General features: G+C 42.9%; 1 protein-coding gene across 3 annotated transcripts in view; it reads right to left on the bottom strand.

The window, feature by feature from the left end:
• Nucleotides 1-15818, bottom strand: part of taf3 (TAF3 RNA polymerase II, TATA box binding protein (TBP)-associated facto) — a 146586-nt gene extending 130768 nt beyond the window's left edge. For 2 of the 3 annotated variants that reach the window (XM_060902980.1, XM_060902983.1), the window contains exon 1: nucleotides 14829-15818. In XM_060902980.1, coding sequence (XP_060758963.1) covers nucleotides 14829-14994 — 166 coding nt within the window. In that variant the 5' untranslated portion in view covers nucleotides 14995-15818. Of the gene's footprint in view, nucleotides 1-2748; nucleotides 2824-14828 lie in introns of those variants that run through there. The other variant, XM_060902981.1, reaches the window with a different exon arrangement.

The following is a 15818-nucleotide window of genomic DNA, read 5'->3' as shown; positions in this document are numbered from 1 at the left end:
CTTCTGCCGCGGCCAAGCACAATTTACCTTCACACAGAAGTCTCTCATACAACTAGAATTCAACTTCGATCAACTGCACTGAAGATCATCGAAGCACTACCTGAAGAAAAATTTTATTTATTTTTTTTTTAAAGTGCAACAAGAGAACCTAGAACTACAGCACAAAGAAAACCTAGAGCTGCAACAAGGGGGGAAAAAAAAAAAAAAAAGCAGCGCAACGACAGGAGAACCTAGAGCCGCGACAAGAAAAAAAAAACAAACAAAAAAAAAAAAACAGCGCAACAACAGGAGAACCGAGAGCTGCGACGGGGGGGGGGACAAAAAAAAACAGCACAACGACAGGAGAACCTAGAGCTGCAACAAGGAAAAAAACAGCACAACGACAGGAGAACCTAGAGCTGCGACAAGGGGAAAAAAAAAACGAAAAAAAAAAAAAAAAAAACAGCGCAACGACAGAAGAACCTAGAGCTGCAACAAGGGAAAAAATAGCGCAACGACAGGAGAACCTAGAGCTGCGACAAGGAAGGGAGAAAAAAAAAAAACAGCGCAACAGCAGGAGAACCTAGAGCTACAACAAGGAAAAAAAAAAAAAGCACAACGACAGGAGACCTAGAGCTACGACAGGAGAATCATTTCCAAAACTAAGGCAAAATCACTGAGGGTGGATTTTTCCTTTAACTTATCTACCTGTGAGAGCTCATGCGTGTGCTTGTAAATAAATGCACACGGTTGTATCTACACTTAAAACACACGTGATGCGGTCTAGCTGCGCAGGAACAGAAATGCAAGTTCACACAATTCCACTGAATCAGAGTCACCGGGTAACAAAAACCAGACCAAACGGCACCTTTGCTCACTTGCTGAGGAAAAAGACGACAACACTGTTGAAAAATTCAGCCTTCGTATTTATTTAATTCATATGATCTTCAGCATTCTATCAATCATTCTCCACACATTAGTGTTGTGGGACGTTTTCACCCTGACATCATATTCATCCTTTAGATTTGAAAACGCTGAAATAAGACACGATTATAAATAGTGAGAAGTCACGAACTGCCTGAAGCCCACGTGTCAGAAATAATTATCGTAATCCACGGACAGACGAGTCCACGTGCATGCAATAAATATAGGATTAAATACAAATTTAATTGAGATAAAATGACATTAAGAAAAATTGTTGGGGGGGAGGGTATATATTAACCCATTAAAGCTGTTAACAATGCAAGAGTACATGTTTACATCGTCCTCTGACCGCTGTCCAGTGCAAGTGGAGTTGACTTCGGAGTAGACCTGGGGCGATTATGTGAAATTCAGTTACGATTACTTCTCAAGTTTAGATTACAATTACTAGAGATGAAAGTGGAGCCAAGAAAAAAAAAAAAAAAGAACTTTTGAAAGTCAAACTAAGATATTTTGGGGGGGGGGGGGGGGGGGGGTCCCCCGAAAAAAATTAACAACACACAAAACGCTGCATTCTAGTGCATTTTAGTACTTATTTTCACTAAAACAAGTTATAACTTTTAAGCCTTTTTCTTTCATGTACATTAATGATTAACATGTCAAAAACATCTAATTTAATTCCCCTAGTTAATGAGTAATTTTCAGGAGTGCATTTAGAAAACGCGGAGATTTTCCTGCTACACAGTTCATTACTTTGAAAAATATCAGACAGTTGAAGGTAAACTCAGCAAAATCCCAAAACAGTCCTGTTAAAAAGTAAAGGTCTGTTAGGTGGGGTTTACATTAGACCATACCAGCGGATCATCAGATTAACGTTTTTAAAAACGATTAGCGTGCACACAGCAACGCCAATACATGATTCGCGTGCACACAGCAACGCCAATACACGGATACGCTAATCACATGACTAATTCGGCACGCAAGTTGAAATGTGTCAGTGCGGCTCATCGCTTCCTCCTCAGCGGCTGCGCTCCAAATCACTCCGCCCTGAACAGCGAGTGCCCTCTGGAGGGTGCGCACTCCGGCCCTGCGCAGCTCACAGAGCGCGCGAGTGTAGTGCACGAGCAGTGATTCGGGACTGAGCCGCTGTGCGCAAGTCATTTACCACTTGCAAGCAGAAGGATGGCAAGCCTAAAGACCATCATAACTACACAATGGGCAGTATTTGCATCAGTATTTGCAGTATTTTCATACTTTTATACTCTTTAATGAAAGGTGATACAAGGCGGAAGTCCGCGCCGTTTTTCAGCAGTCGCGTCACATGACCAACGCCAGCGAATCAGGAAGGTGGATGTCACAGTGACGTTGTCCAATGACGACGCCAGCTAGAGCTCAGCACAGCGTATCCGCGTATTCTCAATGTTTACACAGCACCGGACCAGACACGATCTGGATTGAATACGTGGACCCTGGCGGATTCCCGTTTCCCGGCGTTTTAATGTAAACGGACAGTGCATCCGCGAAGAAAATGAGACAGATACGGTCTAATGTAAACTTGGCCTTAGAGTTTCTAAAGCTTTCAGGTTTCAATGTTGGACATTGAGCCTCGTTTATCAATCTTTTAGTAGAGTTGTGCGTTTGCAGACGCTAAAGTGAACTAAACATTTCCAACTCATATTTATCTGAGTTGAAGCCAATAGTTTACATTAGTTCGTATTGTCTAAATTTAAACACACCAATGAAGACCAAATTTCTCATGTAAATCGGGGCGTGGCTAGGATGTCTCAGGGTGCGCGTGTGTGTCTCACACTGGCAGCCTGAGTGCATGATGTAACAAAAAATAATGACCATTACTAGTTTTAGGCAGCTTAGAAACCAGGTCCTCCATTATTGCTGTTTCTTCCATGTTTTCTTGATGTGTTCTAGAAATGGCACTAAAACTTCGCTTCGAAACCACAAAATGCAACTTTGATGGAAAAAAAATATATAATAATTGTTTACCTCTCTTCCTGTTGAAAGGAGGAGGAAACTTTTGCTTGTTTTGACATGGCGAATTTTTATCCGAGTTTAAAAATTGGAAATGCACTACATGAGGAAATGCTCGTAATTCGCAACTAAAAAGACTGCAGCTACACTGGCAGCTTGAACATGCTTTCTAGTGCGAGCTTGTTGCGCTTGCGCAGAACAGCGTCAGTCCTGCACGCCTTAGCTCCGGCACGCGCGCCGTTAACTAAGAACACCTGTCTTTAATCAGTGAACTATGTTTGGGCTATTTAAGGACTGCGCCCATGCAAGGACGATGCAAAGTATTACGCCGCGTCTATGAACGCAAAAAATCAGTTTCTCCATTTGGAAAACCGGAGATTTTCAAGAGTTTGTGTCAAAAATCCGGATTTCCGGGTAAATCCGGAAGACTTTCATCTATAAATTACAGCCAATACTGTGCCAAGTTCTGTTATGGACAAATGCTTCTGACCAATTTAGGGACAAATTTAGGCACTTATGAGTAATACTGCTCAATGAATCAAATGATGAAAAATAAAACAAGGTTAATTTTACTTGCAACATTTATTATAATTTCATTATGCATGTTTTCACATCTAGTCTTAACGTAAAATGTAATGTAAAACTGGCCAGTGTACATTAAACTGCAAGAGACTATGTGTGAAAACATACATAATTTTCTTCTATTTCTGATGAGCAGATCGGTTGATGTGAGCACTAATGCATACACAGGAAAAGTGACTGAGCAGCCCCCCCCAGAGTTAAAAGTATTTCTCTCAAAATAGTTAAAGGGGAACTGAAGTCATTTCAGGCTTTCGTCTAAACGGGGGAACAGGGGCGCTGCGCCCGCTTACTCTCGGCGTGCGCCCCCTTACCCTCAGCGTGCGCCCCCTTACCGACTCCGTGAAGACATCCCAGCAACACTACGTGACAATGTATCTGATCATCAAATACGTTATAATTGCTCTAAAAATATTCCAATCATAGTAGATACACCACCAGACGGTGCAAAAACAATCCGAATTGGCGTTTTCCAGACTGAGGCGCCATGTTGTTTAGTTATTAACTTGTCGCGGCTGCTCTCGCGAGATTTGACATGGGTTCCATACAAGGTCAGCTGACTTGTAGAGCGAGATTTCTCGAGACTGAATGACCTTTCACCCACCGGCGCGGGAGCTTTTGACAGAAGTAGTTCGCGAGTTGTTTTTGTTGACACTTGGGCATTTAAAGATGTAATTCCGTGGCACGAAGCGGAAGAAAGCCAAAGACTGTCCGGGGCAGAAGATGATTACTTCTTTCTTTTTCAATGTTGACAGACAATTTGTTACAATTTCCCTCTCAGATAGCCTCAGAATGTCCCATTGGAGCATTTTTGAAAGGCTTTGCACGGGGGGGGGGGGACAACCGGCACCCCCCCACCCACCATGGTGAGCGCCCTCATACTAAATTTTTCTAGAAAAAACCCTGCATTTTTAAACTTGTTTTATTTCTTAATTAACGTGTTGTTCAATTACGTTTTCGGTTTTAGTAACCTTATATCAGGACTCGTATTGGCAACTAATTGCAATTAAATATTATACTTATCAGCCTATTGGGTTTGTAGCCATGTTGAATTCAGTTTGTTCGGTCCACGGCAGGCGTCGCTTATCCGCACGATCTTCACGAGACTTGTGTGAGACTTTGAAACGTGAAGCGTCAGCCAGGTGTCAGTGCCGCCATTTTGAAAACTGTTTTCCAAACGAAGTACTGCACAAAAACAAGTTTAAATGATGATTACTACCTACTTTTTTCAAACTTTCCTGACTGCGATCAAAACAAACAAAACTTCCGGCTTGATTACATCAGCATTCGAAAGAGGGCGCGCGCGTCTTTTGATAACGTTGGCAGATGTTGGTCACTTTTGGCCCTTTTCCACTACCCTTTTTCAGCTCACTTCAGCTCGCTTCAGCCCGACACGGCTCGCGTTTCGACTACCAAAAACCAGCACGACTCAGCTCGTTTCAGCCCTGCTTAGCCCCTAAAACTCGCACCGTTTTGGAGTGGGGCTGAAGCGAGCCAAGCCGTGCCGACTGAGGTTGGGGGCGTGAGCAGACACTCCCCTGTGCACTGATTGGTGAGGAGGAGTGTCCTCACATGCCCACACACGCCCCGCGAGCGCGCTGGGATCTGTAAACACCGCAAACCCGGAAGAAGGAGAATTACGAGAATTTCTGAAGCCTTATGCGCCTCGCCTCATCTATACGCTCTTGCCAGTATCTGTCCGCGTTGTCGGTGACAACAAGCCACAGCACCAAGACCAGCAACACTAACGACTCCATGTCCTCCATGTTTATTGTTTACTATTCGGGTCATGAGACTACCGCTTAAAAGCTCACTGAATCAGTGACATACAGAGCATCGTGGACGAGTTCGCGGAGCGCAAGGCTCGTCGTATGCCCTTCAAATAATGCGCGCAGTAGGCTATTGATGTTTTATTATGAGCCATGTACAGTATGTCGCCGAATGTTTTTTTGTTTCTGAGTTACATGTTCGTTTGAAGGACTTAAATGTACAAAATAACATAGTTGCACCCCGTAGTGTTGAAATTGGTAAACACAGTGCATTCAGTGAGGTTTGCACCGCCCTCCTTTTATTTCTGACTCTTCCTGTCACCGTTGCAACCTCTGAGCGCTCATTCGTATGCCCTTCAGATAATGTGCGCAGTATAGGCTATTGCTGTTTTATTATGAGCCATGTACAGTATCCTCATGTTTTTTGTTTCTGAGTTACATGTTCGTTTGAAGGACTTGATGTACTAAATAACATAGTTGCACCCGGTAGTGTTGAAATTGGTAAACACCGCAGTTGCGGACATTTTGTAGCCTAAAATGATGTTATGATAAGCTTTAATAAAGGGCCCGGTCATTTGCCCCGCCCCCGGCCCGGCTCTGACTTGTTCCGCCACTGTCACTGATGTCACTGTTTGCGCTGCTTAACGACATCACGTGACGTCCACCCACTTTCGCTAACTCCACCCAATGTGTCCACCCACTTCCAGCCAGCACGGTTCAGCGCGGTTGTAGTCGAAATGCAACTCCAACAGCCCCGCTCAGCTCGACTCGGCACGGCACGGCTCAGCCGCGTTTGTAGTGGAAAAGCGGCATTTGATTTCCGCTGTACATTTTACTTCCGTCCTACGATGTCTCGCACAGGTCTCAGCGAATCTCGTTTACGGCCGTTGCTTTGACATATGGACTGATATTACATAGCATATTTCAAAACACTCATAACTTGCTATAGCAGTGACAGAACAGCGATCAAAAATGCATTCCTATATTTAATAAAATGAGAAATAGAATTGATCATAAAAATTTGCCTTCAGTTCTTTGATTTTGCTCTACTTTGAGTTTGGAGTGGGAGCAAAATTACAGAGTAGGTTGTGGCTCTGAACTGAGTAAAATATTACAAGAGTTAATTTGAAGACACACTGAATAGGGTCAAATCCCAAAATAAAGTAAAATACCAGATAAATGAAGATGTTGCAAAAAGCAGTTTTAGAACTGTGTTGGAATGTGTGAAAAAAAACACATGACCTTACCCACTGGGACCTGACCTGATGGTATTAAGAGTTGGCAGTGGGAGGGGGTTTCACTTCTCTTTGAATGAATGGAAATTTTTAATCTTCTCATTGAATACCCCTCCCACTGCCAACCCTTTATCTCAAAACAATAGGACAATTTTTTTGGTGGCCAGTTAACTGTCCAAATCAATGGAGCAGATTTAAAGTGTGTTTGATACATTCCTAAGACTGAACAGAATCAACTCAAGCGACCAAAACAGTTCGACAGAACGGGTAAGGTCATGTCCCCCCCCACACACACATTCCAACACAGATCTAAAACTGCATTTTAGAACATAATTTCTCTGTTGTTTTTTTTTTTTTTAAGTACAATCATGACATACGTACTACATGGATATTACTGTAGCTGAACTTGTGTTGAATACCAAAAAAAGTCATACGACTGAAAATAATGCTTACGATTTATTGAAATTGACAAAATCAGAGCTTGTTAAAATCATTCGAGTGCCAGAAAATACCCTCAGACCCCAGAGGGTTAATGTCTACTGACCCTGGAGGTAAATGGACCAAAGATGTTCAGTATACACAAGGTACCAATGTTCTTCACTTATATTTTTACCATCATGTAATTTTGTTATACTTCTATGATTGTAATCATGGGTACCAATAATGGCAATTACATAGTCTTTATTTGCCAGACTCAAGGTCCAAGTACACAGATTACACATGCCCAATATAAAAACAATCAATTTAAAAAAAATATATATATATCATACCAGTACCTCCATATTGGTAACTGGTACCGAATTACACTATAGCTGGGATTGATCAGCACCATTATGTCATTCTGTGACACGTTTAAGCAACATATAAATTTATATATCAGGTTCCTCAGTAAAGCTTTAAAAAGGTGCTGACCCCTGCATTACAGAACAGGGCACTAGCACTACAGCACCTTGTACCCCTTTTCCACCAAATCAGTTCCAGGGCTGGTTCGGGGCCAGTGCTGGTGCTGGTTCACAACTCGTTCAACTTGCGAGCCAGCTGAGAACCAGTTTGCTTTTCCATAGCCTGCGGAGCTACGTCATTACGTCGCTGTATACGTCAGTTACGTCGCTACATTTGCATAAACCTTGGCGCGAATATCGAAGCAAAAACAACACGGAAGCAGCAGCAGCAACAACAATAATAATGGATGACTTCGCATTTGTACAGCTGCTGCTTCTCACCGCTTAAAAATGGCGATCTTTCGCGGTCTTGTTATTGTTGTTGGTCTTAACAACTCCGCCCCCCCGCTGACGTAAGCGGTTCTTTCCTCTGGCCCAGCAGAGAGTTGGTGCTAGCCTGGAACCGGTTTTTCTGGCCCCAGAGCCAGTTCTTTGTCAGTGGAAACAGAAAACCCAGTTCCAAACTAAGCACTGGGCCCGAACCAGCCCTGGAACTGCTTTGGTGGAAAAGGGGCATTGGTCTCCTAAGTAGGATCCTTAAACAGTCATTATAGGCTAACTGTACCTTCTGCAGACTTGCCTTTTTAAACTTTACCCATAAGGGTGCAGTGTACAGTGGAATACAGTATGCTTTAAAACAGTTTGGATTTTTACTTCCTCTGAGCACATCTGAAATTTCCTAGCCAAAATATTAGCTTGTTACAGCATGTTTCCTGAATAAAATTACTTTTTTTTATACAATTGTAATCAATTACAAATCAATTACGATTACAATTACCCCATGTCTATTTCGGAGGCTGGTTTAGTTCACGTGAACTTTCCACAGAGCAAATTAACAGCACAAGCTGCCATGTTAACCAACAAACCCCCTGATCTCTGGGTTTTATGGGGAAAACTTAACCAATCAGGGTTAAGAGTGAAACACGTTTTCTGGAATAATCCCGTGTCATTAACTGGCGAGTCCAAAGACGTATTTGAGCAGGAAGTCAATACATTGTTGGACTGCAAACATGTAGAACTACAATTCTTCCTTAATCATCAGACGTGCGATCTCTTGAGAAATCTGAATGGCTGCAAGTGGTAGAATGAGGAGTGAGCAATATAAAACAGCAGGTAAACATAAAACCCAAACCCTCTGGTGGAAAGTTAAGGTGATGGGATTGAACTGTATTGAGAGATTGACAGAGTGTTGGGAAGACAGAGGGCAAAAGTCTGCAATCTGACTGAATGGTGGACAGATAACCATATTAACAATGAAACATCAAAAAGACAAAGGAGCATCTTAGGCCAAGTTTACATTAGACCGTATCTGTCTCGTTTTCTTCGCGGATGCACTGTCCGTTTACATTAAACCACCTGGAAACGGGAATCCGCCAGCGTCCATGTATTCAATCCAGATCGTGTCAGCTCCGGTGCTGTGTAAACATTGAGAATACGCGGATACGCTGTGCTGAGCTCTAGCTGGCGTCTCATTGGACAACGTCACTGTGACATTCACCTTCCTGATTCGCTGGCGTTGGTCATGTGACGCGACTGCTGAAAAACGGCACGGACTTCCGCCTTGTATCACCTTTCATTAAAGAGTATAAAAGTATGAAAATACTGCAAATACTGATGCAAATACTGCCCATTGTGTAGTTATGATTGTCTTTAGGCTTGCCATCCTTCCACTTGCAAGTGGTAAGTGATATGCGCTGGGATCTCACACACAGCGGCTCAGTCCCGAATCACAGCTCGTGCGCTCCACTCGCGCGCTGTGTGAGCTGCGCAGGGCCGGAGTGCGCACCCTCCAGAGGGCACTCGCTGTTCAGGGCGGAGTGATTTGGAGCGCAGGATGCCTGCGGAGCCGAGCGTATCCGTGTATTGTTGTTGCTGTGTGCACGCAAATCGTTTTAAAAACGTTAATCTGATGATCCGCTGATACGGTCTAATGTAAACCCCACCTTATAGACTTCAGACGGCAACAGGAGGAGCCCCTGCCACTGAAAATAAGGTGAGACGAGGTGGAGAGGGTCTCCAGTTTTGAGCTCCTGGGTACCCGCATCAGTGAGGACCTCAACTGGATGGTTAACTCCACTGCTCGAGTCTAAAAGGCTCAGAGACACTACTTCCTCAGGACTCTGAGGGAGACCAACCTCTCTGCAAAGCTGTGAGAATCATTCTACCACTGTTTCGTTGAGAACATACGGACATACTGCAGAACAGTCTTCAGCAACAGGCACAGCAGCTCTTCAGAGGGTTATTAATACAACAACCCCCCCCCCCCAAAAAAAAGGTTCCCCCTGCCCCTCCTGGAGAACATTGACAGATTTCGCTGTCTCTGCAACATCATAAAGGATGGAAAATGCTACAGAGCCTTAAAAAGACCCACACTTCCAGACTCAGGAGCGGAGTACCCAACAGCTCTCGGTGAACTGAACTCACACCCTTCCACTGCCATCGTCACCACAGGCATTTCGCAGACACTCTTATCTACAGCGACATACAACAAGGGGGTACATGACAGTGCTCCAGGGCCCAACAGTGGCAGCTTGTTAGTGCTGGGGCTTGAACCCATGACCTTCAGATCATTAACAGAGAGCCTTAACTGTTCAACCACCACAACAATTTTACCTCAAGTGCAATCATAATACGCTAATGTGCAATAACTGCACAAGTCACTAAATTTATACACTTGACAATTATTCGATTATATTTTTATAAGTTGCTTCTCATTCAACTGACAGCTTCTCTTAACGTGTGCACATGCCAACGAATGGACCAATGAGTAGAGGTTCGTCCGAAGTTGGAATACGCCTGTGGAGCTTGGGACCCGCACTTTAGTTTAAAAAGAATGTGTACTCTCGAACGTGCGCAGAGAAAAGCTGCATGTTTTTGTGCAAACAACTCCCACCCGACTACTCGCATCACTGACATGCTCAGAGAACTGGGGTGGACTGACCTCGAGTCAAGAAGGACAGAGTCTAGATTAATTTTAACATACAAGATGTGTCATGGACTTCTTGATATCAATGTAAAATAGTTACCTACGTCCTCATCATAATTCTGGAGTCAGTAGCCGTTCAAGCCATAATTTTAAGTTTAAAGAATACAAGGCTACGAAGGATGTTTATTTTTATTCTAGCCACATTCACTGGATATGAGCAATCGCGCACTATGATTGGCTACTCTACTACGAGGCTCTCAGTTCATGTACTGTGAGTAGAGAAAAACAAGATAGCAGTGTGTGTTGCTGAACAAAGCAAAGACGAAATTAAAAATAAAAAAATAAACCCTCCTCAAAAACAACCCCCCCCCCCCAAATAAATAAATAAATAAATAAATAAATAACGCAACAAAACATGGAATAAAAGTATCTGATGGCTTTTTTTTTTTAATTTTTCAAGAATTATTGCATTTTTCACAAATTACTACCGTCTTTTCACCAATTTGTTTACATTCTAAGCGGAAATTATAATCAGATGTTTCAAAAAGTTTTTATTGATTGAATTTGCAAAAAATACAGGGTTGGTCAAAATTATGGTAGAAACGATTTATTCACAAAACATACATCATATGTACAAGATGATTTACAAGACTGTCTCAACCTGATGACCATCGTGTTCAACACACAAAAAACAGCGAGCAACAGGGCCATTTAATCGGTCACCCATGGCATACGTCTATCTGCAGGAGAAAAATAATCCATTCGTGTTAACATAATTTTAACTAACCTTGTAAACAAAAATGCGCCATTTCTCAAAATCCAGTGAATGTGGATAGAACAACAACAAAAAAAAATAATAATAATTTACCTGCGTTTAGATTAATCCATGTAACTTGTATTGTGTGTTTAAGTTATTGGTATAAGATTATTTAATTTGCTTCAGAATGTGATTGTCTCAGTTCATCTGATTATTTAATTAGCCTTTTACGTTTTATCAGTGAAAATGCATGCATGTACATATACGGTATGTTGCACAAGTTATAACACCTATCCTGTTTTAATAACAGTCAACTCACAATCAGTTAAGTCAAATCAGTCTTAGTTGAGCAAGTCGGTAACGGTATTTCTTACTTTCACCATCAATTTTTTATTTATATGACTTTGGTCTTTCACTGTAAAAGGCCTCGGCCTTAAAGTGCACATCACGGGTAAATTCAGGAGCAAGATCAATGTAATTCTTCTATTTTATATTAAACTTGGGTCAAACATCTGTCACATTCCGTGCAATACCAGAAAAATTCAGTTGAAATCAAGCCATTTGAGGCAAATTGGTCCGCCTCTGAAAAAACTTGGCATTTGGATTTCCCGGCATTGATTTTCGTGAAAAAATCGGATCTGCACGAGCCGTGAAAAAGGCACGCCGTTTGCATCCCTGTTTAAACTCATAGGTTAACCAACTTTAACAGGCTGAGGCTCAGTGGTCGGTCAAGATTTTTAGGTTTTCGCCATCCCTAGTAGCAACACCAATCTTGATGGGATTAGTACTCATCGTTTCCCAAAAGACCGAACAATGAGGGAGAAATGGGAGCGCTTGGTCTACACAGGCTGTGCACTGAAACCGTGCAAAGCTCGCGCAGCCTGCTGGCGCTTCCGCAGGTGACGTCACGAATCTGGCTCCAGACTCCCTTGGGATTTTTCCAGACGCGTTTTTTTTTCCCTACTGTAGACAGACGGCCTTGTACAAAATTACCCTTCTGGATGAGTGTGTAAAGGGACAGTCTTTCAGATATTTAAAAAAAAAAAAAAAACAAAAAAAAAAAAACATGAAATTGGTCCAGGATATGCACTTGAAAACCGGTTCCTGCTGTGACGTCATGCGCACTTGGCTGTTAACTCTGGGAATGAACACACACACACACACACACACACCCTATTCCAAAGAAGTTGGGACAAAGTACAAATTGTAAATAAAAACGAAATGCAATAATTTACAAATCTCAAAAACTGATATTGTATTCACAATAGAACATAGACAACATATCAAATGTCGAAAGTGAGACATTTTGAAATTTCATGCCAAATATTGGCTCAATTGAAATTTCATGACAGCAACACATCTCAAAAAAGTTGGGACGGGGCAATAAGAGGCTGGAAAAGTTAAAGGTACAAAAAAGGAACAGCTGGAGGACCAAATTGCAACTCATTAGGTTAATTGGCAATAGGTCATTAACATGACTGGGTATAAAAAGAGCATCCTGGAGTGGCAGCGGCTCTCAGAAGTAAAGATGGGAAGAGGATCACCAATCCGCGGGCGGCAGGGTGGTGTAGTGGTTAGCGCTGTCGCCTCACAGCAAGAAGGTCCGGGTTCGAGCCCCGTGGCCGGCGAGGGCCTTTCTGTGCGGAGTCTGCATGTTCTCCCCGTGGGTTTCCTCCGGGTGCTCCGGTTTCCCCCACAGTCCAAAGACATGCAGGTTAGGTTAACTGGTGATTCTAAATTGACCATAGGTGTGAATGTGAGTGTGAATGGTTGTCTGTGTCTATGTGTCAGCCCTGTGATGACCTGGCGACTTGTCCAGGGTGTACCCCGCCTTTCGCCCGTAGTCAGCTGGGATAGGCTCCAGCTTGCCTGCGACCCTGTAAGACAGGATAAAGCGGCTAGAGATAATGAGATGCAATGAGTTCGACAGTGTAAAATTGCAAAGAGTTCGAACATATCATCTACAGTGCATATCATCAAAAGATTCAGAGAATCTGGAAGAATCTCTGTGCGTAAGGGTCAAGGCCAGAAAACCATACTGGGTGCCCGTGATCTTCGGGCCCTTAGACGGCACTGCATCACATACAGGCATGCTTCTGTATTGGAAATCACAAAATGGGCTCAGGAATATTTCCAGAGAACATCATCTGTAAACACAATTCACCGTGCCATCCGCCGTTGCCAGCTAAAACCCTGTAGTTCAAAGAAGCCGCCGTATCTAAATGTGATCCAGAAGCGCATACGTCTTCTCTGGGCCAAGGCTCATTTAAAATGGACTGTGGCAAAGTGGAAAACTGTTCTGTGGTCAGACGAATCAAAATTTGAAGTTCTTTATGGAAATCAGGGACGCCGTGTCATTTGGACTAAAGAGGAGAAGCACGACCCAAGTTGTTATCAGCGCTCAGTTCAGAAGCCTGCATCTCTGATGGTATGGGGTTGCATTAGTGCGTGTGGCATGGGCAGCTTACACATCTGGAAAGACACCATCAATGCTGAAAGGTATATCCAGGTTCTAGAGCAACATGTGCTCCCATCCAGACAACGTCTCTTTCAGGGAAGACCTTGCATTTTCCAACATGACAATGCCAAACCGCATACTGCATCAATTACAGCATCATGGCTGCATAGAAGGGTCCGGGTACTGAACTGGCCAGCCTGCAGTCCAGATCTTTCACACATACAAAACGGAAGATACGACAGTTGAACAACTAGAATCCTACATTAGACAAGAATGGGTTAACATTCCTATCCCTAAACTTGAGCAACTTGTCTCCTCAGTCCCCAGACATTTACAGACTGTTGTAAAGAGAAAAGGGGATGTCTCACAGTGGTAAACATGGCCTCGTCCCAACTTTTTTGAGATGTGTTGTCATGAAATTTAAAATCACCTAATTCTTCTCTTTAAATGATACATTTTCTCAGTTTAAACATTTGATGTCATCTATGTTCTATTCTGAATAAAATATAGAATTTTGAAACTTGCACATCATTGCATTCCGTTTTTATTTACAATTTGTACTTTGTCCCAACTTTTTTGGAATCGGGGTTGTACATTTTTTTTTCCCCATTTATGCAGCATACAACAGTCAAGGATGGAGATACGATCCAGTCAGAAATTTATTTAAAAACAAAAGGTTCTGTGTACCTGCTTTAATTGATTCGTGTGCCATGGTAATTCTAGGGTTTTGTTTTTTTTAATTTAATTTGTAGTAGTGTTTGTTTATAGCATGCATTTCTACAATGTGTAGGTTTTATATAGTAGCTTTGTTTAATAGCTGCTGACTTAATAAAGCTAGAGTGAAGTTTAAGAAATGCAAAAAAAAAAAAAAAAGTGTTGCATGCTAATGTGCAAATGACAAAGTGCATTCTGATTCACTCTCTATAACAAGCAGCCCTGTGGACAACCTGTTCAGCACTCAACATGACAGGGATGCTGATAATGATTGCTTTTTTAGTGAAGTCAGTCATAAAAACTTTCAAGACAACAACAAAGCAAAGCACTCGGTCATGTTCAGACTTCTCCCCGTCAAGCTCCTGAGAGAAACACTTCTAGAACTTTCTCGTGAAAAACTCAAGTGTTGACGGTTAGCCTGTAGCTAACTAGCCCTGCTTAGCCAGTGTTAGCTTGCTCGGGTGTTCTACTACCAGGATAAGAAGGATAAAGAGATGTGAGCATGCCCTCAGGACGTGGGTTTGTGCGTGCAGACAGGATACAGAAAGCAGTGAGAGACTCACAGAGCTCGGAGTAGCGGTGGCAGCCTCGGGCGAGCTGCTGCAGGTAGCGCTCCAGCACATCCGAGAGCAGCTCGCAGGCGGACAGCTGTACCGCGTCCCAGCCCAGCGCCTGGCACAGCTGCGCCACCGCCACCCGCATCAGCGAGCGCGCGTAGCTCTCACACATCTCCCCGCCGGCCACAAACCTTCACAATCCACGAAACCGCGCTGTTTGGGCTCCGTTTAGGTCACATTTATACGAATAACAACGGCGGCATTTCTTCCATAACAGGCGCCATCTTTAGTTCCAGGATAGATGAGCGCGGAGCAATCGACCGCGCATGCGCAAAAGGTCCGCATCTGATCGATCACGCTTATGTTGTTTAGGCATCCTGAAATGCAACGCAGCGCCAGTTTCACGCATTAAAACACACCCAGAAACATTTCCCTCTCTCTCTCTGTGTCTCACACACACTGTCTAACATGTTCTAGTTGGAACTTAAATCAGAGAACATTATTTTCTAAACCACCTTTAAAGATTATAGCACGCGATAAGGCTATCAAAATGATCACAGAGCAATCGATGAGGCTACTGGAAAGCAGTTTGGTTTGCTTAATCGATTTATTTTCTTTATTTATTTATCTCTGACTCGGACCGGATTTTACATCAGGGCTTTTTTAAAAAACGCCTACATGTAGAAAATCCCTCTTGCGTTGTTTTGTCAGTAAGATAAAATCATAATAGAGACACTTCGTCCAGCGCAGCCGCCATTTTTAACTCCTGAACTGCAGAGCGCAGAAAAATCGATGTAGTTAATGGATGGTTTTATTTACGCTGCGAGAACTCTTATTTCGGACACAGAGCTAATAGTAGTCCTGTTAATTCCGTTGTTAGGCGCTGTTTGGAAGCGTCAAGTACGCGAAAATCAATTCAGTGTTCTATTCATCGCGAGAAAAAAAGAAAAAGGCTGGCGTTAATTTGTCATTCCATGATGGCTGCCATTTTTAGTC

Source organism: Neoarius graeffei, chromosome 21, assembly GCF_027579695.1.
Source record: "Neoarius graeffei isolate fNeoGra1 chromosome 21, fNeoGra1.pri, whole genome shotgun sequence".
Lineage (NCBI taxonomy): Eukaryota > Metazoa > Chordata > Actinopteri > Siluriformes > Ariidae > Neoarius > Neoarius graeffei.
This window is presented reverse-complemented; position numbering and strand designations above follow the sequence as displayed.